At 47.1% G+C, this 26,805-nt stretch overlaps 1 protein-coding gene across 2 annotated transcripts; it reads right to left on the bottom strand.

The window, feature by feature from the left end:
- Positions 1-376: 376 nt before the first annotated feature.
- On the bottom strand, positions 377-24,971 carry NR1D2 (nuclear receptor subfamily 1 group D member 2). Of its 2 annotated transcripts, XM_040590295.1 has the most exons (8): positions 24,658-24,971; positions 21,083-21,343; positions 18,988-19,076; positions 17,891-18,035; positions 15,521-16,140; positions 11,935-12,120; positions 7,870-8,080; positions 377-3,438 (listed from the first exon to the last, which is right to left on the bottom strand). In XM_040590295.1, the coding sequence occupies exons 1-8, from the start codon at positions 24,671-24,673 to the stop codon at positions 3,242-3,244; spliced, it is 1,725 nt and encodes a 574-aa protein (XP_040446229.1). In that variant the 5' UTR covers positions 24,674-24,971; the 3' UTR covers positions 377-3,241. The 2 variants fall into 2 exon arrangements, with proteins under 2 accessions (XP_040446229.1, XP_040446228.1); XM_040590294.1 differs by lacking the exon at positions 24,658-24,971 and having other exon boundaries at positions 21,083-23,368.
- Positions 24,972-26,805: the final 1,834 nt, after the last annotated feature.

A 26,805-nucleotide genomic window follows, 5' to 3' on the forward strand; every position in this document is an offset into this window, starting at 1 on the left:
CCATCTACCTCTTTTGTAACCTAGCCTTAAGACTGTCTTCACCAAAACCTAAACCATATTCCTTTTTTCAGTTACAGTTATATTCCTGAAAGCAACGAAGGTGTTTAAAACTATCTATTTTGATGACACTACCCAAACAAGTCCATTAACTGTGGCAAACCAAGCGCATCAGAAACCCCCACCGAACCACCTGGCGAGAGCACCCAGCACCACGGGCGGGCTGAGACGCCAGCTCCCAGCCACCGCACACCAGCACAGCCCCTGCAGCCCTGCAGCAGCTGATGCTCTCATCCATCACTTCTGTTTTGTTCATCTCAGCATGCTGTCCTCCCCTCCAGATTTTGTACAGAAAAATACAAAGAACACAGAAACACAGTTTAGCTTGCTGACATAATGCCCATATTTAATCTTTTAAAACAAGAACAAAATCAAGAATAAAATCAAGAATAAAAATTTCATTTAAGTCATACAGTACACTAATCTTTCAGCGATGACCCAGTCTACAGTACTCAAATGTCTGGCATGAAGTCTATTATCTCAGCGTTTAACAAGTGTATAACCAGTGACACAGTAAAAGAAGAGCTCACAATACACAGCTAACACAATGAGTTCAGATTTTCTTCTAAGAGTCCAGCTAGGGTTTGTAATACGTGGGTCACTTTTGAACCGTACTTTAATCAACTTTTTTGTTCAGTCAATCCGTTTGGGGCTTTTTTTTTTTTCTGTTATATGAGTTTTTCCATTATGTACAGGAAGATTATTTCAAATGAAATTGCACAAGTTACAATATCTATCTATAGGCATACATGGTCAATCTAACTAAAAATTTAATAAGCAGTAATTACTCAGTCCTGGTTATACATTCCTAAAGGCTTAATAATACAGTTTTAAGAAGGAAAAAAAAAAAAAAATCAAACCAAACCAAAACACAACAAAACACAGTTGTAGGGTGGCAATCTCTGCAAGAAGCCTCCTTCCCTTCCAAAACAACCAAGGGTTAACTGTACTTTCCACATTTGAAATGGGGTCTACAAAGAAGTCATTCCAGCCCCTAAATAACACAAAACGTGACTGTGTCCTTTCTAAAGTCTGAATGGTTCAATGCGTAATTCAGTGAAGCTCTCAAACAAATAATACTGGTAGGATGCAGACTGTTAACAGAAAATAGGACAATATGCCCCGACAGCACATTTGGATGGCAAAACTGTACGTTAAGGGGCCATTATCCGGTGGTTAAAGTAGCTCAAAGCAGGAGGACAGCTCTCCCTGCAGCAGCTGCGGAGGAAAGGGTGGGCTCTTCTGCTCCTCAACCGAGGCTAAAGGTGAATTTTCCCCAGCTCTTACTCAAGCATCTGCCCCCTTCTGCTCCCGGCCCCCTGGCCAGCACTCCCTACCGCTTTCCGAGGGGACACTCCCAGGGCCGAGGTGACCGGAGCTGTGGCAGGGTGCAAGCCTCCCCTGCCCTGCCCAGCTGCCAGTGCTCAGGGCAGGCACCAGGGCTCCGTCGGCTCGCTGCTGCGCCAGGGCCATGGCTGCACGGCCAGGAGCAGCGATGCGGCCCGGTGGCTTTCTGGCTCCTCAGCTACCGCCTACAGCTAAATGCGGTAACAAACGGAGTCAGCGCTAGAGACCCAGAGGGCTACCTCCCAGGAAAGCTAACTAAACACAAGGGTAATGGAGCGTCTTCTTCCCACATAAGCAAAACATAAACATAACTAACTAACAAAACTGCTTTGACTTTTTTTATCTCTCTTTTCTGATGCCAGGCCCTGCTACAAATGGAGAAAACCCATAGAAAGCTGCTTTTCTAGATGGAAAAGCAGCAGAATCTTAAGCCTTAAGGATCTGCTTTGTAATTTGCTACTGGCATAAACAACAAAAATGTCCCATTTGTTTGGTTTTTGTGGTGTTTTTTAAGAAAAAAAATCCAGACCATCCAGTGCACCTTCTCTGCGCATACACACACACACACACACATGCACCGATGGAGAGCTCCAGAAGAACAGGCATGGGAACCACAAAGCCCAACTTGTGAAAAGACATGGGGAATCTCACATTTCTGTTTTCAATTCTCATTTAGCAATGAAGCAGCGAGATGATGTATTGCAAGAAATAAACTGTCACAGAACACACATACACCCAAACGCAACCATGGATACATTTTTCCCATTATTTTTCTTTTTCCTGATAGATGCTGTTATTTATCAGATAGTTTCTTTCTGGCTGTGCTGAAGTTTCTGAAGAGCATCTGGTGCTTCTTTAACCTTTACCAGAACGTAAGAACCTCAGTGGCAGCAGACAATCAATTCTATTAGTGCCACAACCAACCATCCCCACTTGAGATTCTCTACGAACCCCTTCTAGAAGTTGAATCTGACCCTGCCCCTTTGGTGCCACTCTGGTGGGGTTTTTAAATTAACAAACACAGCATATTAATGCAAATTTGATGTTTTCTAAAAATTAGAAATGCTCATATAATTAGTTCAGCAATATGCAAAGTGCATCTATTTGGTTCTTTCCATAGATCACCTTCTCTTGTAAGTTTAAATTCCTTCACAGTTTAAAATATTGTGAAGAAATTATATGTATACTTTATGTATAGAACTATTTATATACATACACATATATACACACAACTCTGTACTTTATATAGCCATAAACACTCATTACTTAACTATTTATATTATATACACATGGCATGAACACACGCTCAGTGAAGAGTTGGTGCAAGCTGAAATCATTCCATTGGGTTTAATGGAATAACAACAGTGAAACCATGAGTGAGTTATCAAGAGACACAGACATACATCTATTAGATACGTGAAAGACCAATTAAATCAGCTCTTCCATTTTCCCATTAGCACAGGATTGCTCCCACCCCATTCCATGCTCCATATGCATATACACAGCTATTCTGTGTTCCGTTTACATGAGAGGGCAGCAGTGGTTCTTTTTCCTAAATGAAGGAACAGTCCATATTTATTCAGGCTCATCACAACCTCTTCTGCAGCAGTGCAGCACAGCTGGGTCTGGAGGTCTTGGAGGACTCCAAACACTGTGCTGCCGTTAGCTGAAAGCACCTGCTGAAGCGTTATTGCATGGTTATGGAACAGCTATCAATTGTTCACAGTCTGTGAACTCTCTCTCTCTCTCCAACAAGTGGTACAACTGTATAAATACATATTTTAGCACAAAACAGTTTAACACCAGGCAAGTCCAAGTCCAAATGAGATCTAAAGGCCTATGGGTGAACTTTAAAGGCCAAGAGTTCTTCAGAGTGCATGTTGTTTAAGGAACGCAAGTCAGGTAATTTCAAAAGAAGTTTTGTGAAAATAGAGGCTTCATTTGGGTGATTTTTCATGATTAAGGTCCTTAATGCACGGATTAGTGTTTCCTGAAGTGCCTCCACAGAATTGACATTTTCTATTCCGGAGCGATCTAAAGATAAGGGGGGGGGGGGGGGACGGGACATGACAAAACACACAAACAGAACAAAAGAACGAGAGGGGTAGGGAGGGGGGGAGAAGAAAAAAAAAAAAAAAGAAAAAAAAAGCTGAACAGATGTACTTTGCAACATAAAGCCACTAGAAGAATCACTCACTGATGTAACAAGCACAAGAAAAATTAAAATACTTATGCTAGAAATTTCAAACCCACATATCAAAAGTCTTTCAAACATTATTTAGCATCAGCTTTGCAAAGTGTTAAGCTCGTGCCAAACTGGCAGCATTCAAACACCTTTTCTGTAATCACTTACCCACGTTTCCAGAAAAGGACAGGTTGAAGCACACACTTAAGTATTTTGCTGAATCACAACTTTCAACACAAGGAGAGAGATAGGGCACACAGAAATAAGAATTTCAAGCATTTCTCAAGGCTGGACACAGAACCCTAAACTTAAACTGGAGGTTCATGTTTGAGGAGGAAATCCCACTCCGGGCCAGCCACACTTGTATCTGCACAGTGGGAGCCCCAGGGGCTAAGGGAGTATAAGCCCTGACACGACTGAGCACTATTTCTGAGCGCGTTCTGAAGCACTTACAAAATGAAACACAATGCACCCAAAAATTCCCAACTGAGGAAGAGAAGCAGAATTTCAACATCAAGAAAAATATTATGCTTTGACATACCGCATTCGCCCCACACCCGGAAGCATCTCTTTCAAGAGAGCTGTATTTAAGAACATTCCTGTTGTCCTTAGGTGGAACATAAGCAAGCAGCTTAAAAGGATGAATTTTTAAGCAAAACATCTCACCTAATAACCATGCACAGTAGCTGGTTTTTTCTAAGCTGTAGCCTCTCTCCTTAAACACTATGTAAATTCAGCAGGGCACATACATACACGAGTGACGGACACGAACAGAAATGTGCTTTGATGTGTGCATGTACTTAAGCACTTCGCAGAACTGGGACACGGAATGACAACAGCTTTCTGGAGTAACACTGAGTCACATCACAGAGTCGGAGGGGGAATCCGTCCCTTATGCTGCCAGTGTCAATCCAATTTGACTTCTCAGGTGAAAAGCCTAGGAAGTCCTCCTGGACTGTTCAGTGCAGTTCCCTACTGCTATGGGGCAAAATTATGACATAATTCACTTAAGGATCCATTTTGAAGCAGTTAATGTGTTTAGTTCCTTTAGATTGTTCCAGAACCACCTCCTCTAACAATCGGGAACTTCGATTAATATCAAATTATGTTTATTAGCACATACTCCAGTCTTCTGTGAAGATTGTCCATTAGGTTTGATAGCTGTTCTCCAAGATGGCACAAGTGAAGAGATGCCTCCCCACCTTTATTTGTGAAGATATCTATCTCACTTGCCCTCCTGCTTTACAGAACCTTTAGGTTTGCTCTACCCTGAGCAGGGATGATGACATTTGCACAGAATATGCCAGCTGAGGTTTCTCAAGAGCTCTGTACAATACTGCCTTGCCTCTGAGGGCAGAAGAATGCAGTCCAGTCTTCCCTGGCTGCCTCGGGTGAGTTACTGTAGCCTCTTCTCTTTGATTAGTCCAAGTCTTTCCCCTCTTAGTCTACTTCCAGTTGCTTCCAGTGGCCAGCAGTTTTTGCTAGTACTACCCCAATAAGACAGAATAATAGAGGGAGTGTATTTTATATTCTTCTACAAAACATCACCTTCAGTTAAGTCTTCATCTGGTCTCTATAGACCTGCACGAACCACATTCATACAGCTTTGCTTCCACCTTGCTTCTTCCTTCATCAGTGCCTATGACCCATCTTGCCACCATCCCTCCATCTTCAACACATCCAGCTAACCGAAGCCAGAGGTGAAACATTCTTTTACTTTGTGAATGTCATTCCTCAGCACCACCAGAAACACTCCCACATTCTCACTGTATAGCCCTGCTTTTTCTTTCTTTGCCATACGACACCACAACAAGATGTACACAGTTACGCTCATTCCTTGCTACTACCCCTGCACATTCTAAACATCCCTCCTAAGAATGGTTATTTGTCCAGTGTTATGTGGAATTGTTTCTGACAAGTGTTCCCCCACTAGCACTATTTAGAGACAAATACTGCTTTTTTTTCCCACAGGCGTTTTTAAATTTTAAGCAACTGAAAGTCTTTTTAAAAGATTTTTAACTAGTGCAGCATGGTATTTTATATTCTGGATCACTTCATTAGGATTCAGTAGTCACACACTGTGGTGTCTGCTTCTGGAACCGATGTAAGTCTTCACTACTCCTTCCTTTCAGTCTCCTCTTCAATAGCATTCATTCCAAGATGAAGAAGTCTTAATGGCCTTGTTCTTCCACCTTCACTTCTTCCAGTTAGGGCATCTTTTGCCTTTGTCTGCATCTCCACTCTCTCAGATGGTGTTCCTCAGCTCTTCCTCCTTCTCTAACTGAGCTCTGCTTCCACCTGGGAAATGACTCTCTGGGTCACACTCCTCCTTGCGGGGTGGGGTGCAGGTGATCTGCTTCCAAGATCTGTTAATCAACAGGCAGCCACAATCCTTCAGTTCTGCAGGCACCTTCGCTTCCTGGCAAGCCCTCACACTGCAAGCATCTTCCCCAGGAGATCTGCTGGGGGTCCTTCTGTTCTTGGGTACCGCTCAAGCGTGAAGCTGGCTCGCTTACTTGTGCAAGTAACAGCTGCAGTATTTCAGTTCAGTTGCAAGTTACAGAGTGAAGTTCATCTGAAAATTGCTGGACTTACAGTGACCGCCAAGGTTACTGTTGTGTCTGGAACACAGTACAAATGCAACTTTGGGCCCAAACGTTAAAAGATTTATGAAATTGCACTTTATAAAACCCTAGAAGTATTTTGTGAAGATGTCCGGGAAGGCTGTGATCAGATGCAGATCAGATCACAAGGTAGCAAAGACAGGTAGCAATAATGTCCAAAGCTATGATCTGAAAAATCCTCAGCAGCTCCAAGTCTGAGTACCAAACACTTCTCTTTTTGTCCTGTTGCATGGCTCTGACACTACGTGCTGTACAGTTCCATACCATCCCCAGGGCTAAGCCCTACTGGGAGCTAGCAACAGCACGGAGCAGTACCTAAAAGGCTGGGGAGGGGGGGAGGCAGTGGCGTTGTGCTAGAAGCACATTTAACAAAACAGATACAGCCACTAACATTCAAAACAGGTGGCACAGACTGTGATATTCTAGGGCCCAAGAGCTGAGCGAGAAAGCAAGGAGAGCGGCTGTAGCCTAGTTATGACTGCACAAGGAAGAGGCCTGGTTCTCAGTCCTTATTTTAACGGTTATCTACAGTTCTCATCAATTCAGTTTTTGAAAGATAAAATTTGTAGAACTGAGTCTGGAAAAGCAACTAAAATCCCAGGTTTCTCTCTGCTACCTGAAAATTTTCACTAACAGACTGCAGTGCCATGCTTCCTTCATGCTGCCATTCGTCCTGGCTTTTGAAGCTTGCAATCTCTGTACCACCCTCTGCTCATTACCACTGCTTGCCAGCCGAAGAGGCTACCTACAGCTGCCCCATCACATTTCAGTAAGGCCGTGCACAAAGCTATTAGACTGAACTGTCCTACCTTGTTTACAGAGGCTTCACCTCCCTGGTAAGAAAGACGCAGGTCTAAACCACTTATGTGGAAGAGATGCACTGGTTCAAGAAGTGAGTGGCCCCCAAATGATGCCGGCTTGTTGTGTAAGCAGGCACTACTAGCATTTGTGCTAGCCACCTTTAGAGAGCTCCTTACCCAGCAAGCAGGGATTCTGCATCTTGTATTCCAGGCATTGTATGCAGAGCTAATGTGCCTAATTTGAGGCTTTAGATAATACTAGAGAAGTAGGTGCTTAATCCTTCTTTGAATCTGGGCCAGGGTGTTCTGTGTATCCAGGGACTGAAACAAGATACGAGGCTGGTGAAGATGTTAGTGGATTGGCAGACCTTTAGCAGTAAGAAGTCACGATGCAGATGAATAGGGCTTTCTTGCTGACATAGGCAGAGATCAAACTGTTGGATTTAGACTTGAGTAAGACACGCAACAGACTTCAATGACAATACTTGGAAGTAAAAATACCACCTTATCCCAAGACTTAGGCTGTGCAAATCAGGAGTAATTTCATTGATGCTGTCCTGTGAAACTTAGATGAGTCAGACAAACAGCTTCTAAACAGCTACTGGGTAGCTATGAGATATATTTTTGCATTCTATAGAAAGTAGTAGGAAAATAAAAACCATTGTCACATTTTTCCAAAAGGCGGTATTAGAAAAAGCAGGTATGTAAAACAAGTAAATTACAGGCTGCTAGTAGCTTAACACCTATTAAATTGCACTTCGACACGAAATAATAGGGTATACATTTTACAGAAATCTTTTCGTACAGAGCCATATTCAAACTTTGGCAAAGCTGCAAGTTAACTTTCTGTTCTTACCGGCAGATACCAGGACAACCGCTGTAAACAAACTCATTTCCTCATCACTAAGTTGCAGGGCATTTAGTTTCTCACTAAATTCAAACATTGAGTTGAGCAGATCACCAGCTCCCATTGAATGCAAGTCGTCCACACTGTACTTCTTTCCACTCAGGAAGGTGACGGTACGTTCCTTTGCATCAAACAAAGATGCAAACCGTACCATTAAAACCTGGTGAAAGAAAACAAAACAAAACCAAACCAGGTTAATATAGGTGGATTTCTAGAAAGGCCAAATAAAAAAATTAACCCTTTTAAGGTCATTCAAACTGTCTCATTAACCACTGCACAAACATTCTATACAGAAACTGTCGGCATGCTACCGAGCTGTAAAAATCAGTGCAAGCTCTGGCCCAGTAGCTGGAGAAACAAACAAGTGAAAAAGGTAGTGAGTGGATGCAGGGGAGGGGCTACCGCACATGAAAAGGAAGAAAATTAAAATTTAAGCCTCAGACAGCCTGAGCCACAAAGACAATGCCATTCATAAATATGCCAGTAAGACAACTTGTTTAAGCCACTGAGCAGCCAAAGGCATACAGAGCATTAAAAGAAACGTTTTCTTGGCCGCACTTATGAAGAGCAAAAAGAAGGTATTGAACCAGATTCTCACTTGGCATCAACTGGAGCAGCTCCATTGGAACAACGCGGACTTACGCCACCTGATGATGTGGCCCTTTAGGCATTCTCTGGGAAAGTACCATGCCACATCTCTATACCCACAGGAATGTTAATGAGCTCTGGTAGAAAGGAGCCACGTGTACAGCCTCCAAAAGGCTAGAGAAGCAGGGCTTGGAACCACACCTGGTCTGTAGCTGCAGCTGGGAATACCCCTTTGGTATAAGCACCTGGGCTGGAGCAGTTGACATGTACTGAACTTACCCCTCTGGGCTGAAATTTCTCCTGTGGCTTCTCAGTCGTACTGTGAAATGTTTCCCTCTGGAATGGCTTGTAAAGTTTCATTTGCTCATGTTCAACAACCTGATTTACATTTTCAAGGTTTAAGTTGCACAGAACAGCCTTCTTATTTGGAGAAAATTAACCAACTGGCATTGGTTAGAACTTCAGACTTGCTGTAATCTCTTCGTGTGACAGTCAGCTCTTCCCACTTACCCTACATAACTCCATTAATTTAAATGTTTACTACAGATGAGAGGATAACCAGATTTTCTGCAAAGACTAGTGCCTTTGACAAGCTTAATAAAGGAGGGTTCAGGAAAAAATGAAAACGTTTGAGAATTCAAACACCACTCATGCATGTTACAATGACTTGCTTGTAAGTTTTAACAGCCAAAAGGCACGCAGCGATCTCGATGGACACATGAGCACTATGTATTATTCACCTTTGTCAGCCAAGCTGTATGCCCTTTCACTACATCATCTACAGAGTGCAGAAACCTAGGTGCAGAAGCCCGCAGAACACAACAAAAAGAGAAAGGGCAGACACACAAAGCTGAACTCATGCATTAGCACGGACCCACCAGGTACTCAACAACCTTTCACTTCAAAATAGCATTCCCCTTACAGAACTGGGCTTTAGAAACATGAACTTGCATAACGAACAACCAGTATGAATGCTGGTATTCAAAACTGAAGCCCATGAAGCTGTGTTGACTTATGCTAAGGTAAAGACCTTGCCTATAGATTTCAACGTCACCATTCTAACCCATGGAAGAACAGTTTAGACTATGGCATAGCACATGACTGATTCATCCCATTTCACTTCAAGCCAGACTCCTATTTGTGCATGCTGAGGATATACCTGATCAACCCTGCCACCCGATCAGAGCAATATAAACACATAAAAACCTCCACAGAGGCAACCGCTTGCTCGCTTCCCTACCACCTGCACCCAAATTACCAGGTTCCTGAGTCTGTGGAGAGACTGAGTCACTACCCCAACGAATCCAAGGGCTTTGTTAGCTCTACCATCAACTATATTTGGACTGGGGGCTTGTGGAGGTGGGGAAGGACCTGCTCAAATCCAGGAGTTCTTTATTTTAGGCTCACTGCTGTTTCTGAGCTGGCTCCCATAAAAGCCATGTAAATGCCACCACAATATACCGAGCTCCCCAATACTCCCAGTTCCAAGAAGACTTTTTACCTCACATGAGTGTGAATATATAGAGCTATGCTGCTGCTTCACCGACATTGTCTCCATGCATCTTCTTACCCCCAGACAAGCACTCCTTGAATATGAGCTGCTGGTAAGCACAGTTTCAAGACAGCCACACACTGGTGCCCAAGGGAGCCGTAACAGGCTCGGAGGTAGTACTTTTACTGAGGTTCTTCTATTAACACGCGGATGTTGGGATATCCTAATTCAGTTATCCACAAGACAGAAATGACCTTGTATGCATCAGTTTTTCAAGATGCTTTTGCCTCTATTGCAATCATTTCATTAATACTATTGGCAGGGGGGTTCCCCCCCACTGCTCTCCAACATTTTTTATTGGTTCTTTTCTGTTATTAAAATGCCACACAGGCCTTTAACTACAGGTAGAAGCTCACTAACCCAAATCATTAATGTTTCTTATTTATAAGTGAATAGGGATAAGCACGCAGCCACACATTATTATTGATTTCCCTGGATACAGAAACCTCCTTATCAGCAGTGCTTGTAACTGGCAAAAAGGCATACGAACGAAGCTTGAGAAAAGCCTGAAGTGAAGGAAGGCCAAGCCAAAACATTTTACTTGCAAAACATGAATGTCTGGCTTTACATTATAGGAACAGTTCAAGGTGGGCTTTACATTATAGGAACAGTTCAAGGTGTTTTTTCCACTCTCCTTGAGGGCACTGGACAGTATACCACTTTGCAGAGGAAGGAACCAACATTTTTGTGTAATGTGAACAGCAACGTAAGAGGCTGTAGCTAAAGAAGTGAAAATACAGCCCTTAGTTACCAAAGTTGTAGATGAATATCAAAAGGTCAAGAATAACAGCAAAAAAAATACATGACAGCAAAATGGAAGAAACAAAGAAAACTGACATGCTCCAGACACCAAGTCTTCCAGTACAACTCGTGCCTTTCAACCCAACAATTACACATTTTAGAACCAGGCTGTATAAGTGCAGATAAAAGACCTAAAACATTACACAAGAAATGTCAGGTAAATATGAAATCCAGCACCCTCTTCAATAAGAATAAATTAAACAAGAGCGAAAGTATTGCCAACCCTGCCCTCCCCAGAAAAGCACAGTAACATCGAATACTTGAGACTTCAGCTCCTCCGGCCTTCTAGGTTTAAACTTCACACTTGAATACTTTTAAAATGTGCATGGTCTCCAATAAAGATACAAGAGTCTGGAAGAGCAACTGAAACCTTAAGTAAAGGTCCCCTCTGGTGAAGGTCACTAACAGCACCAAGCTCTCCGGTATCATTTCCAAATTAATTCACATGTGTGTCATGACTGCAAGTGGACCGTGAGGGCCCGGTGGGATTCATCTACAGTACGTCAGGCTGCAGCTGGCACACGGTATCTACAGAGCTGCAGCAGCACGGCTAGTTATCAGTGTCACTGCACTGGAGATAGAGACTTCAGCAACCTGCAGCTGCCACCAAAGGCTAGTGGTGACTGGTCGGGATGGATGCTCTGGCTTTGGCAGAAGGACATACAGAGCAATAAACACATTCCTCTACAAAACTGGTAAGTCAATAGACAGCTTTCTAAATTACCCACCTTTCTGGATGCAGTATGCTTCTTTCCAGGCTAAGCAAAGGTAGCTATCACAGTACCCGCTGCTACACAAAACCAAGAAACTCCTTAAGAGTCATTTATTAATGCTCAGGGAAGAGGAAAGGGTAGACTGGCTTAGCACTTTTGAGCAGGCTGTACAAGGGACAGCTCAACAAGATCTGACCAAACGGAAGCACTGGACACCATCAGCTTAAGGAAAGCGTAGAGCTAGCATACATGAACAAGCTGGTTTTGCCTGCTATAACCCAGTTTGTTTATTTTTGTTCTTAAGGGGGTCAGACTGATGCAAAGCTTGTCAGGTCCACAATATACACACAGCGGTCTCACCTCAAAGGTCCCAGCCTTCAGAAGATTAACCTGGTCATGTTGGGAGAGATCTCGGAAACCTGGGATGCGCTTGGCAAACTCCACCACTTCCTTCACCGCAGGGGTAAAACTCAGGGAAAACTCTTCCCAGACTTCATGGCCAGACTTGTTTGGGTCCACATGGGGAGTCTTACTCATTGGGCAGACCTGATGTTTACAAAACATACACAAAAAATAACTCTTAAAGATACCCTTCCAAATACTGACAAATACTTCAAAGAACCATGTTTATTCTTCAAGAAAACTTTGCAATAATGATGCACAGAGGAAAAAAAAAAAAATCCGTATTCCTCAGTCAATTCCCAAAGCAACTGGGTTTTCCCCCTTCCCTTTAAAACAAAAACCCAGCAAAAAATCCATGGCAATCCATCAGTAATCTGTTTCTAGATTTGCTGACCTTGGAGACTCCAACATTGTTTACAGCAAAAGACTTGAGAGAACCCAGGTTATGCTATTCTTCCTTGATCTCAACTCATGCCTGACAACTGGATTTCTCTTGTGTTACCCCTGTAATTTCACAATTAATCATGATTTCACAATCAATCAATCGTAATTCCACAGTCACTACTATATTAATTCTCATAGATCTTCCTTGCTTTGCAGGCAACTAAAGTGATTCAGTCAAGGTGACAAAGGCACTAACGTCAGAGCAAGGGGCCAAGCCTTGGTTTCCTGAGCCACACATTTACACCCTCATTACTGGGACAACCTTCCTCTCCTATGTGTTTGCTTTTATTTGTATCACTGAAGAAGGACCACCAAGGAACTGGTATTCCAATTTTGCTCAGTCACAAGATGACAAAATGCTCTTTTTTATACAAACATGCAGCAATTTTTTACAGGAACATCTGAATCCACTACAATGAGATCAGACTTATCAGTCAAGGCAGACTGCCAGTGAATTCCTTTTGTAAAACCCAACCAGACACTCTTGAGATACTTTCAGTTCTGCTTTCTAAAATTTACATCTTTTAATGACATTTAAACCTTTTAATATTCACTTCAGCTGTCATCACCAAGGACAAGAATTCCTTTAAGTATTCCTCACAAGTATACTAAATAGTGCAGGTAATCCTACGTAACGTCAGCAAAGCAAAGAGAAAACAGTGAAATGAATTAGTAATTCCTCAGAGCTATGCTGCTTTTGCAGAGCAACTTGAATCTGATAATTGCCTAGGAATTCTCTGTGTGGAAGGTCCCAAGATTACAAGAATATCTTCAAGAATTACATTACAAGAATATATTATACAGGTGTATATATATACATGCATGCATGCGTGTGTGTGTGTACTTGGCAACAGCCAGGGAAAACAAGGTGGAGGCAGATACAAATTTCTATGGGTTCCCCCCCCCCCAATCCCAGTTTGTAACTGGGCAGTCAATATGCAGAAAGGTCTCCGCTTTCTCTCTCCCCATCAGACAAGGAATGGAATTGTAGATTTCTTGGTTCAGCTGTGAATCACATCACCATTTGGGTGTCTGAGGACAACACCCAAAACCAAATGATTGCATGTGGGGTAGAGGAGGACCCTTTCCATAAACTGAAAATCATGACGTATTTTGGCAAAAGGAAATGTTTAGGCACACAACTAGAAGCATGGCAGAAACCAATCACTGCTCTATCTATGATATTGCAACAGTTCACGTATGCATTGTTAAAAATACAGCACTCCAAAAAATAAGGAATCTCTGGTTCAGCACCCCACTCTAAACGGGACACAGCACCTCAACTTCTCATCCTAGATTGTTTACCCTAAACCCCCAGCACTGAGTCCCAAAGGGAAACTGCCACTTTCCCCCCACTGTGTATTATGTCCAAGCTGTCTTGAGAGACCTCTTCCCAAGTTCATAGGATCATAGAGTATCTCAAGTTGGAAGAGACCCATAAGGACCCATCACTCCCTGGTCCTTGCAGGACTATCTAAACCAAAACCGTACGACCAAAAGCGTCATCCAGACACTCCTTGAATGCTGATAGCCACTAGCTCTCTTTAGAGGAACTTCAGGAACGACCTGTTCTGCTTTTCTGGTTGGGGGGTATTGACAAAAAAAAACAAACCCCTGAACATCTGTCCCCACACTGCTTCAGAGCCTAGTTACACTCCCTTATGGCTACTGACTCATTTTAGTCGGATCCTGATCTCATTGACTTCTCAGGAGTGCCAAGAAAGCTGTTGTAGTGACTTCACATACTTTCCCTGCAAGGAATAAAGGTTGGGAGTTACTACTATTTGTCATGGTATAGTGCCCAGAGTCTGCAATTAAGGTCAGAGCCTGCAAGGGATGGCATGGTTCACATATGCAGTAGCTGAAGGAGGAGGGAGAAAAAAAAAAACAAAACAAACAAACAAAAAAAATTTTAAAAAAAAATCCAGCATCAAAATAAATAGCCTTCATGTGGATACTTTCAGGGGTCTTCAAGAACCTATGAAGAATCTGTACAAACTGTGAGGAAGAAAAACACCAGCAGCTCCAAGTACACCAGAAAGGTCAGAGGCTTGTGCTTCTCAACAGGAGCACAGGATGAGAATGAGGATGTTATGTTCTCTCATCCCAGGCGGTTCCAGTGATAAAGAGAAGGACAATCTATTTTAAGGGGCTTACAGAACCGGTTGCCTGAATGGCAGAGGAACAGCAGGTGCAAGGCAAATGGGAGGGACCTGTTAAGGGAAAAAAAAAAAAAAACAAAAAAAACAAAAAAAACCAACCACAAACCAACCCAACCCAGAACCCACATGCAAGAAAACAGGAAGCATCCTTTTTAAGAATTCAGTGAGAAAATGCTCTAGCAAAGTCATCCAAGTTACCAAGAAGTGTGTTTAGAGCCTCACTTGTGTAAGTACTACAGAAAAGACCTTGAACTTCTCTCAAGTGGTTTAGCTGTGCATCTTCCTCCTGCCTCTGTTCCAATCTGAACACGTTCTAGGGGAGAAGGATGCATAGCCTGGGGGTCCCGTTGAGCCTGTATTTTACACTGCCTGTAACAGAACCACCCTATCCCCATAAAAACAAAACAAAACACAAAAAAAAGCTTACCCAGCAAGACAGGTTTTAGAACACACTAATAAGGCATGCAGACTGGTTTAAAATCCAAGCCCTGAGGTGCCACCCCAGACATTTGCTCTAAATACCTTTAAGGAAAATACAGCATATCCAACTGCGTAGTCTATTTTAAAGTGAAGTCTTCAAGAGGATTGAGTAAAGAAAGGAATTTATAAACTCCTAACATCTATTTTCTTTTTTAACTCAAGCCAGTTAAAAAGCCCGTGAGTTTGTTCTCTTCAACCAATGTTCTTTGACACTAGCCTACTTTGTTTACTAAATACCAAGCCAAGAAACTCCATCACTTACACGATTTCAAATCCTCAGCGCAACCTGAGCCACTATTCTCCTTCATCACGACCCGTGCTATCAAACTTGTGTCACTATTTTAAGTTTCAGCGTTGCGCCAACTGTGTGCAGCTTCACTGACTAAAGAGGCACAGCTGGATCACACCCATCACTAAGACTTTCACCAAGTAAAATTAAGCAATAGATATCAATATACCAGATGCATTCTTCCTCCAGTGCTGCAAGAATAAGTGGCATTCTTGTTTGGAGAAAAGCCGTCTTCTGGGATCCTATCACACAGCTGCTGAGTATAACCACTCGTGAAGTTCATACAGTGGCCGTTTGTAAAACACATGGTGTGCCCACTTGGATAATGCACTGCGCTTCTCCCTTTGTACTGTCCACCAGCAAGGTGCTGCTCACTTTCAGGGTACTGAGGACCACCGAGCCCACCAACACAGTGCTCGCTGCTCAAGACGTACTGCTCAGTGTTCTTTGACACTCTCTCCCCAGTCTGGGACTGCATCATCTCTGCTGGGTTTTGGGACTGTTCTTGGTTGTACATGAAAGTGTCTTTGTGGGCCCTAGTGACCATACCAATCACTTCTTCCTTAGCCATGTCAGTGCCAGGAGGGGGAGAAGGGCTTTTGATGGTCTCCCGCTCTTGTTTGGGCTTGGAGGAAAGGTCTTCTTGAGGTGCTTGATCTTGAAGTTCTGTTAATGCTTCATTGGGTAAGTGACCGCTGAACTGACTGTTCATCATAGTTTTCATGGCACTCTGCATTTCAATCAGCATCCTCTGTTTTTCACGTTTGGGAATGCGACCAAATCGAACAGCTACCAAGGTGGAGAAATGAAAAGCGGTGGGAAGAAAAAGAAAAACAAAGTCAATCCTGAAAGCGTTCACACGCACACACACACAGGACACACATTGCTACCAAAAATCTTGCCTTTTAACAGAATACTAACTGCTCTCACCAATACTACAGCAGGGGTATTACCAGCGAAATCAAGGAACAAACTGGGCATAGGATAGGCGTGAGATATGAAACGTATGCTGTTGTTCACAGTACACAGTCTCTAAAGCCTTTTCCCCATTTTGCTACAAACCTGGCCAGGGACTATGCCAGGGGTCCTCAAATTTTTTAACCAGGGGGCCGGTGCACAGATGCAGTGGCAGGCAGTCATCTGCGGCTGCTTGGTTTTCCCCCCAGCCCCCAGTGCGGGGGGGGGGGGGGGGGGGGGGGGGCGGCGGCAGGGGGGGTCTGTCAATACCGGGGGCCGGATTGAGGACCCTGGGGGGCCGTATCCAGCCCGCAGGCCGTAGTTTGAGGACCCCTGGACTATACACACAGGTGAATTAGTTAATTGTCGGGTTTTAAGATTGGATCAATTAAACCAGTTCAACTTTGTGAACTGACAATTAGCTGAATGTAAACGTGGTTCATATCATACTTGAATAGAAGTCCTACACAACAGCTCCTCATGGACCTATTATATAACCTGGCAAAACGGTTAAAAGAATCAATGCTGAATGCAGCTTACCTTGGCAAATTTTCCTGATAACTTTGCCTCGACAAGGACATTTTCTGCTGGCAAAGGGATGGGCATCATTGCGGCTGTAGCACTTCTGATCCTGTCCTAGGGAATCTACAACTACCTCTACTACCCTGTTCAACCACAGCCTTACAAGGGCTTATAACCAGTTTCGACTGATGTAATTACGTTCATGCAGTAGCCCATCATTAATGTAACTAAGTCTGTTTCATTAAAGCAGGTGTAACCTTACGCACAAACAAGCGCCTAGGGGATGAAATAACTCCTATGCATGACAAGAACTCGGAACAATTATTTAAAATAAGTTTTAACACTCCACCCACTAAATTATTAACAGCCCCGGATTCCTAGTTATTGTGAAATAAACACCCAGAGAAAATTAAAAAGTGAAACAGAAGGAAGAGTTCTGGTTTGTGACAGTAAGTCGCAGCAGACTGATGAACTATACCTTCAGCATTACATTTTTAAAAAGTCACCAAGGAGTGGACAGCCAGCAAGGTGGTCAGAGACACAGCTCAACATTACCCTTTCCTCCCTGCCTTCCCTCTCCTTCCAAGAAAAGAAAAGGAGGCAGATATATCCTCACCCCATGCACCCAAACCTAACTGTTTACGCTCTATAATGATTAGTCTAAGGCTATCGGCTTGAGCAGAATTCCACTTCATTGAAAAAGCAACAGTTACAAAACAAAGGAGAAGAGTTTTGTTCAGATTCATGCAGGATACAGCTATAAATATTAACTCATTAAAACAAAACCGAGACTTGTTATAACCATTCCTCTAAGAGACCACTGCAGTGCCTCCCGCTGCATTAGCCTCCAGAGACGGACAGCTCTGTGGCCAGTATTACATTACCAGTTCAGAAGAGTCACAGAGCTAGAAGGCAAGCTGATCTAAATGCTCTTGGACAGGGAACCTGTCCCTGACAAAAGGGCTGGCTGCATTTTTTGCCATTAAGACCCTTAGCAATCAGTGTTGAGGTGAGCAGCAGACTTCCTCTCAGAGGATCACTGCTCAGTAGAGGAACATACCATCTCTTGACATCCCAACTGACAGGCATTTTTTGAAACGACACTGCTGGCATCTGTTCCTATTCATTCTCATTATAGAGCAGTTGTTATTCTTCAAGCACTTCTTATACTGGATGTTTTGCTGAATGCTCCTTCTGAAAAAACCCTGCAAGCAAACAAGAAACCACAGCAACTATTATTACAGCATATATTACATCCTGCCAAGGTTCACCTCTCTGCAAGGACAGAAAACCCCACTGCATCTCATCAGCTTCTTCAGAGCCATCAGCCCCAAGTGATTTTAAAGAGCTTGCTACTCCTCATGACTTACTTCCCCATTGTGCGTGATCTGTGTATAACGCAAACTAGTTATGATTTCTAATTATAGAAGATGCTAAGTTGTTCCTTGCATAGTCAGCACCCAAGAGCAGAATACCTCCAGCATTATTTCTATCACTGTACTGACAGTTCCTAAGATACACCCTCAATCTCCGGTGACATCAAGTGCAAACATGAAAGTCAGAATCAGATCTTTTGACTTCAATCTCCAGTTTGGCAACAAAACCATTCTGTTGCACCGTATGACCTCCAAAGGTGGCTCTTTCACATAACCCTTAAGCCGATAAACTCCTTCACATAAGGTAAGATTTGCAGTGTTACAGTATCAGAAAATACAGCTCTACTGATGCACGAACACCCAAGCACCCAGCTCTGGCTTTCCCTGTGGTAAAGCATTGCTTTTCCAAAGCTGTTTTGCTCTGCGTTCCAGCCCTGGTGACAACTCACACCTACTATCTCTTAATGCAATTAACATTTGCATGTCTTGCGTTACATGGTCCTTACCACCTCTGCCTCCAGTTCTCATTCTCTGCCATGCACTCCGGGTCAGGCAGGATTGGACATGGGGCGAGAACAGAAAGTACTGCAGAGTTCGAAAAATGCTGTGGATTGCTAAGTGGTTTGCCTTTTCCCACAACTTATACATTGTCTGAAATTTATCAGATTTAAGTTTGAACAGAGAAGCGTACCGCTACTTTTTCAGCAGTATCACCCCTTTTCCTCTATGGGGAGAACGCGAGCATTTCACCAGCAGAAGGGTAAGCAGAAATACAGCTCACCTTGCAGCCTTCACAGGCATGAACACCATAATGAAATCCTGAAGCGACATCTCCACAGACTTTACAAAGAAGAACCATGCCATTAAATTCTAGAATCAGAACAGAAAAGTCAGGGATATAGAAAACCAGTGACAACTGCAGGAACACGTTTCCAGCTTTTAAAACCTGGACTGAAAGCAATATACATCAGGTCAGCTCAACAACCAAAATACACAGCAAAGGAACAGACAAGAAGAATGCACAAAACCCCTGAACAGTTCAGAAGGTACCAGAGTGCAAGGGAGGCGGTAAAAAAATGTGAAGCACTCAACAGAATAGCGAGAAAGAATATATTCACTGGACTTTTAGTCACAGTAGCATTATACTCAACTGTAGAAAAAAAAAGTCTGCTTGCATTTATGCACTTTTAAAAGTAGCATTTAGTTAACTAGGCCACCAAGTTTGGGCTCTATTTTTTTTTTCTTTCCATCAGGACAAGTAAGCCCTTATAAAGGCTACAGTTTCCCCAACAGAGAATAAGCATCTTTTCTTAAAAACAGAACTACTGGACACTTTATTTTCTTATGTATTGTGAACAAGCCATACACTCTACCTATTTGATGAAAGTTTCAGACTCAGCCACATCTACATATGTACAGGCTACTCATTTCAGCGTATATCCAGAATGGCACACTTGCACACCTGAACTTGAAAATACCTTCTCAACACTGTAAATATGCTCATGGTGTGGCTTTTTTTAAGTTTTTGCCCACGTATTTTTACTTCAGCTTGTCAACAAGCATTTTTTGCAAGTCCTAAGTGCTGATCTAACATTGGTTTCACTGAAGTCAATGGGAATTTTACCAGTGACTTCAGTAACCACAAAGTTACCTCAACAGTGAGTAACACAGACAGCTGGAAATAGTCCCACAGAATCATATTCTACGAGAAAAGTAGATTATTTGACATTTGGGTTTCATTTATAAAGAGGAACTAAAACTCTTATTTTTTGTAAAGTTTTGAAAAAGAACCAAACCACAAAAATTTTAGTTCGCTCTTTTCTTTTTTTCTTTTTTATTTTTTTTAAAGAGCTAGTACTGAGCTAAAAATGTTATCTATCTACCTATACATCTGAACAGTTTACAACAGGTTTCATCCTCAGGAACCTCTGCCCCGATACCAAAAACCTAGATGCAAGCAAATTTCTAAGAGGAAGTAAAGGTTCTTACTACAAACTTAAGGTAAGAGCTCTTAAATTTTTTTTTTAAAAAAAAAATTGTAAGATAGAACTGTGAGATACTAATTCTAGCTTCATAACAATTCAAAATGATAAAACAATTCTGCCAATAGAAGAATGCAGCCTTCAAAAGACTAGTCTGAATTCCAGCTGTTTGTTGAAACACTCATTCCAGTACCCAGTTTGATTCCTGCCCTTCCAAAACTGTTCAAATGTAGTTCTTTATCATTGATCTTCTCTGATTACCAAAAAAAGGTGCAAGAAAACAGCTGGAGCTAGATTGTTACATGCATTTTAAAATGCTATCCTTACATGATTTTAAAATGCTATCCTTTAGTTCCCGCTTATGAATACTTCAGTTTTAATATCCACAAATAAAGACTTAGAAACAAAAAGATAAAAATCCCAGCTACAGCTATGTAAATATAATACAATGTTTTGGTTTTGTTTATTTTGTTCCTCAAAGAAATGTGGGGGGATGAAAGGTGGAGGGGTAGGGAAGAGAGTATGAAAAAACAGAGAAACAAGATTTGCAAGACAGCTCCATAAATACTCCTAAAGGCAACTTCTGATTACTATTACCTTTACTTCACTGCATCTTTTTAACCATGTGTTGGATTTTTATGAAGATCAGTTTTCACTAGTGAAAATGTGAAGTAAATCTGGACTGTATTTATGGACTGTTTGAAGTTAACAGCAACGGGACCTCCCCTCTATTAGCATTTGTATGGCAATACCATATGTATTACCACGCATATAATGCAAAAAAATTAAAATAGAGGCTTTGCTACGTGCCTTCGCAGCAAGCCACGCGGAGGACCTGGTTGTAAATATAAAAAGGGGAAAAATGGTGGTTTCAGGAACCGGCACCAAACATACTTGTGACTCCATTATGGCCTTTTGTCAAACCAGCAACACTCGACTGGTTTGTTTTAATAGTCTCCTCCAGCCGATCACTCTTCGGTGCCCCATCAGAGCCCTCGCTGCTCCGGCCGTTGCAGCCACTCTCTGAAGAGGAGCTGTTTGGAGAAGATGGTACAGGAGAAGAGGATGACTGGAAACCGCTGTCTGAGCTCTCGCTGTGACATGAGGCTGGGCTAGATGCCGAGCTTGAAGAGCTGATGTAAGCTATCACACCCCCTAAGGCAAGAAAAAAAGGCAGCACGTAGTGACATAACAAGCAGACATGCACCGCTGCCATGTGAGCCACGCCATGACCCAGCACACCAGACCCAGCCATCACGTGTTCCTGGGCACACTCCTTTCCCTCCCTCGCTTAAGCTTCCTTCTCTCCATTCATTTTCAGCGGCTGACCTCCCAGTCCGCCCCATCCCCTTCTCCCATCTTAACAGCCTCCTCTGATCCAAGTCAAGATGAGCTGGCAGAACCAAAAGATGGAGCAACGAGCCATGGTGCTGGCAGGATGGGGCAGTGGGGAAAGGGCACAGGGCAGCCCAGGGAGGGTTTCCCTGGCCACCCTCTGAGCAGAGCTCGCCTGGAGCCACAGCAAAGACAGGATCTTACAGCGCTGTGGAGCCAGAATGCAAACAAGCTAGGTTAGGGACAGAAATAGGGCAGACAGAAAGACTTCATGCAGGCTACGCGCCAAAGGCACAGAAAGGAAGGGCTGGGAGGTGCTCACGATGCAGAAGGGAAGGGGGCAAGGGAAGGAAATAGCGCTGCAGCCTGGTTAGCCTACTGAATGCCATTTCTCCAACTACAAGCCTTTGTAGCATTTCTAGCAGCACCTAAACTCTGACTGCCAGGCTGCTACATGCAAACAGTCTCTGTCCTGCCGCATCGCACAATTTGACACACTTGAGAATCCCTCAGATGAAACAGCTTTTTGCCCTCAGGCAGACCTGGGAGCAGTTCTGGCTTTTCACAGGCTCCTTTTTCTTGCTTGTAAGCCAGAGAAATTGTTTTCACTTTGTTTGACTCCAAGACTCAGCATTTCAAAAGTTAATATAAAAGCATCTGATATTTCATACCAAAATTTCAACAACAAAAGCCACACAACTGTTTAAGGAAATTACTCTCTGCATCTTTGCTGTTTTATGCCTGTATTGCTCTGTAGAGTCTCTTCACTCAGGACATTGCAACAAGGAACTCCGAACACCAATAAGAATTAAAAACTTTTTAAAGGGCTGTGCCCTGGCTTCCTCTGGAGGAAAAAAGCATTGGTGTCTGTCGAGTCCTCTGTCAACTGAGGAGCTGGCACAGCAGATTGGGGCTGTAGCCCCTTAGATCAGCCATGGTCTCCTCACAGTAAAAGGCAGTGGTGTTATACAACCCTGGAAATATCACTGCTTGCAGGTAGGAATTCTGACTTAGAAAATGTCTTCACCTTTATCAGCTATAACAGTCCTCTCAGCATTTCTGCAGCATCTTTACTGGCCCATTTGTTCTTTAACATTTAATTTTTTTCTACCAAGGAAACTCCCACCAGCCCCTTAAGGAGCATGCAGCTGAGGAGCCCCCAGCAGAGCTGCTGCGGAGCAGAAGTCAGACCAAGCGGCTGCACAACATAAGCGCTACAACACACACTGCTTCTCACATTCCTGCACACCGGTGCCCCTACACCCCACCACTGCGCTTGTTCCTGCACATATTTTTTTTAAATTTTTTTTTTAAAGAAATCCTCCGTGCAGCGTAGCACGCGTTCAGGATCCGTGCTCTGGGGAAAGGAGGATTGCAAGGGGTACGTGAGTGCAGCAACAGCATGAGAAAAAGCCATCATCAAACACCCGTGTGCTAGTGTTAAGACGCCACCGATTTGACAAAGGTCCTGCAATCCCCTGGCGCCGCACGTGCCTCTGCCAGGTGCCAGGCCAAAGCTCACAGTCCACCTGGTCCACGGGAGGCACGGAGCTCCTCCTCATCCTTATCTGCAAGGGGCAGAGCAGGGCACGCAGACATGGCCCCTGCGGGGAACTCCACGTTTCGCCAGGCTGCCACCTCACCCCGCTATCTCTAAGCTCTGCCTCATAAAAAGAGATGCTCTTTTCCCTCAAATGTAACACCGATGCCATAGGAGGGCATGGAAAGAGTATGTCTGGGGGGGTTTTCACCCCTTGCCTTTTGAAAGGCTGAGGAGCTCCAGAGGGCTGGGCTGCTCCCATACCCTGGGGAGCTCAGCAGTCTTGTCTGTGCCATAGCCAACATCCCTAATATTTCTGTTATTTTAGAAGTTACATCTCCCTACGAACCCTATTTTTGCTCGATCAGCAGCCAGGAGTCAGATCTCGTGCACCGCACCGGGCGACACCTCGAAACAAAGAGCACCGCCATCCCCGCGCGCCCACACGCCCCCCGCACCCCACGGGGCACCCCGATGCCCGGCGGGTGAGGCAGCCCCGGCTCCATAAACCGGCGGGGCTGCGCTCGGGGGGCCCGGCGGAGGGTGGCACAACCAGCCCTTCTGGCCACGCCGAGCCCGCCGCGGCCGCACGGGGTTCGGAGCCGCGGGCCCCGGGGCTGTGCTGGGGGGCGGGGGGGTGCGTACCGCGCCGGTGCTTCACGTACACAGCGACGCAGGGAGCCCTATGGCCGCCGGAGCGGTAAGGGGGGCGGTGAGCGGCTACGCGGCTCGTCCGTTCACCGGGCCCCGAGGACGCTGCTGCGGCTGCCGCCGCAGCCGGGGCTCCCCCGGCCGGCCCGCGCCCCCGGCCGCCCCCGCCGCCCAAGGAGGGAGGGGAGCGGGCAGCGGGAGCGGGCAGCGGGAGCGGGCAGCGGGAGCGGGCAGCGGGAGCGGGCAGCGGGAGCGGGGCCGGCGCTGCGGCAATGCCCGCCGTCACGCGGCGCCGGGCCGCAGAGGGCCTGCCCTGCCCTGCCCCCGGACGCCCCCTCCCCGTTACACAACGCCACCCCCACGCACCGGGCTGGCCCACGTGCGGGCCCCGCGCCCCCCGCCGCACGGCGCCGAAGGCCGCCAACTCCCCCCCCCCCCCGCCAAACCCCGCGCTCCGCCGCGGCCTACGCGCTGCGGGGGCGGGGCCGCCGGCGCCGCGGGGGCGGGGCTGCCGGCGCCGCAGCGGCGCGGCCCCACGTGTCCCGGGCGCGCCCCGCCGCCGCCGCCCCGAATGTAGGTCACCAAAACAGCGGCCGCCCGCCCGCCTCACGTGTCCGCGCCGCCAGCCGCCCCGCGCCGCCGCCCCGGCACTATTATGCAATCCGCGCGTCACCGCCCCGCACGGCCAATGGGCGCGCACGCCGCGCGGAACGTAAACACAGGGCGCACATGGCTCGCCCGGCGGGTCCATGTGAGGCAGCGCGCGGCCGTCCGGGCCACCAGCGGGGCCGGGGCCGGGCAACGCCGCCGCCCGCCGCGCTCCCCCCGCGCCGCGCCGCCCCAGCCGGCCCCGCCCGCCGCCCCCTCCCCCAGCCCGGCCCGCCACGGCGACCCCGCAGAGCCCCTCCCGCCCGCGGCCCGCCGCGGCCGGCCCGCCGCTTACCCGCGCAGACTTCCATGGCGGCCTCCTCCCGCAGGGGCAGGGGCGGCGCCGCGCTGGGGTCCGCCGGGCTCGGCACAGCTGGGTTGCCCTGGGCTGGGCTCGGCTCCGCTCGGCACGGCACGGCACGGCTCGGCTCGGTCGCTCTCTCTCTGCCCGGCTCCGTCCCCGCCGCAGCCCTACATGCGGGCGGGAGGCGGCCGCGCTGTCGCCTGTCAGAGCGGCGGCTGCCCGTCCCCGCCGCGGCACCCTCCCCTTTACAACAAAAGCGATCGGGAGCCGCGCAGAGTGCGGCACCGCCGGCCGGCCGCCCCGCCCCCGCCCCGTCCCGCCCCGCCTCCGCCCGCCCCCCTCACCCAGTGACACACTTTCCGCGCCGCCCGGGCCGCGGGCGGGAGCGCTCACGTGCGGCGGGCGCGTGCGGGCGGCGCGCGGGGCGGCGGGGGCACTGCGGCGGCGGGGGCTGCCCTGGCACGGGCACTGCGGCGCTGGCGCGGGACCTGCCCGCGAGCGGGGTGCGCGCGGAGGACGCCCCCCCCCCCCCCCCCCGCCGCGGGGCCGCACCGCACCCCCCGCCCGCGCCGGGCGCGGAGCTCGCGGGGCCGCCGGAGTCACCCCCACCGGCAGGGACGCGCCGCTGCCGCAACCGGCGCGGCGCTCGCCCGCCGCCGCTGCGGCACAAGTATGCCCGCGCCCGCGGCGCCGCGGGGCACGGTGATGGGCGGCGGTGTCAGCATCCGCCGGCGGGTCGCTCCGCCGCCGCGCACCGGCAGGAAATGCCACTGCTGTGATTGCCGCAGCTAATGAGCTCTGCCGTCCCGACCGGAGCCGCTGGCCGTCCCGAGCACGGCGCCCCGGGCCCTGTCAGCCGCGTGTCTGCTGGCTGCGGGGGGAACGCAAAGCGCGGGGCAGCCCCCCCCGCCCGCGCACCGCTGCGGCCTGGGCAGATGCGGTGAAGCCCCCGGGCACGGCCTGCCGCCCCGCAGCGGGGAGGGGAGCGCCCCCAGCGACCCTGCTGCACCCGGGGAGTAAAGAGGGGATGTCCCGCTCCCAGGAGGGAACCCACAAAGAAAACCCACCGCGACAAGGGGGGGGGGGGGGGGGGCGATGCGGGGTAAGGCTCTCCTCCATTAACTGCACGCAGTGCCCGAAATGAAGTGCTGTCCTCGCTCGGCCCCCAGGAGGCAGAGGGACATGCAGGGGGACAGGCAGTGCAGGGGGACACGCAGAGGGACATGCGTCGCCTCACGGGTGTATTTTGCCCTCCAGGATGAGAAGGAGGTGGTGGGGTTAAACCAGGTCAGCAAGCGGAGGTTAAGCACAGCTCAGTGTGGCTTACCGCCTCCCAATTTGGGTGAGTTTCCTCTCCTCTCAAATGAGGTAAACAGGTCAGTTTGGGCGAGCTTCCTCCCTTCTCGAATACGGTCAATGGGTGAGTTCTCCCATTTTTCTGGCTGTGGCCCAGCAGCCAGGAGGCATCTAGCTTGCCTTCTGGTCCACAGGCAGCGCCCACCACCGTCTCCAGGCCCTCCATCCCCCTGCCCTAATTTCCTGTGGCAAAAGCTTCTGCTCCTCCTCATGTTCCCAGTTCTCCTCGTGCCAACCCCAAGCTGCGTTTCCTAGGCCCTGCCGGTTGCCCTCTGGCCCTCTCGCACAGCCCCTGCCTGCTCAGCTGGCCACCACGCCGTGCTGCTGGCCCGGGCATGGCCGGGTGGGGGGCACGACGTCCCACCCTCCCTCTGCACGCTCAGGGCCTCCATCCCCCTCCTCTGCCTTGCTGCTGGTCTTCGGGGAGCGAGGGCAATGTGACGTGTTTAAGATAGCCTATGCTGCCATGTCAGACCGCTCAACAGCCGAAATCGTCCGACAAAGGAGAAGATAGTCTGTAAATCAAATTCTCTTAGGAAGCCAAGTTGAACATCAGAAACAACAGCAGAGCAATTCCTCTCTGTCCGTGCATTCTGCGTCTCTGGGATATTATTTTGTTGTTGTTGTTGTTGTTATTTTTGGATTTTAGCAAAGCAGATGCTTGTATAATATCCACCAACCAGTGGGTTACCAACCCTAGATGTTCTCTGAGGCTGCTAAAAAAAAAAAAATCTACAGAACTCGAGCACTTGCTGTTGGATAACGCGGGAGTCTTCGGTCTGC

Source organism: Falco naumanni, chromosome 4 (genome assembly GCF_017639655.2).
Source record: "Falco naumanni isolate bFalNau1 chromosome 4, bFalNau1.pat, whole genome shotgun sequence".
Classification (NCBI taxonomy): Eukaryota; Metazoa; Chordata; class Aves; order Falconiformes; family Falconidae; genus Falco; species Falco naumanni.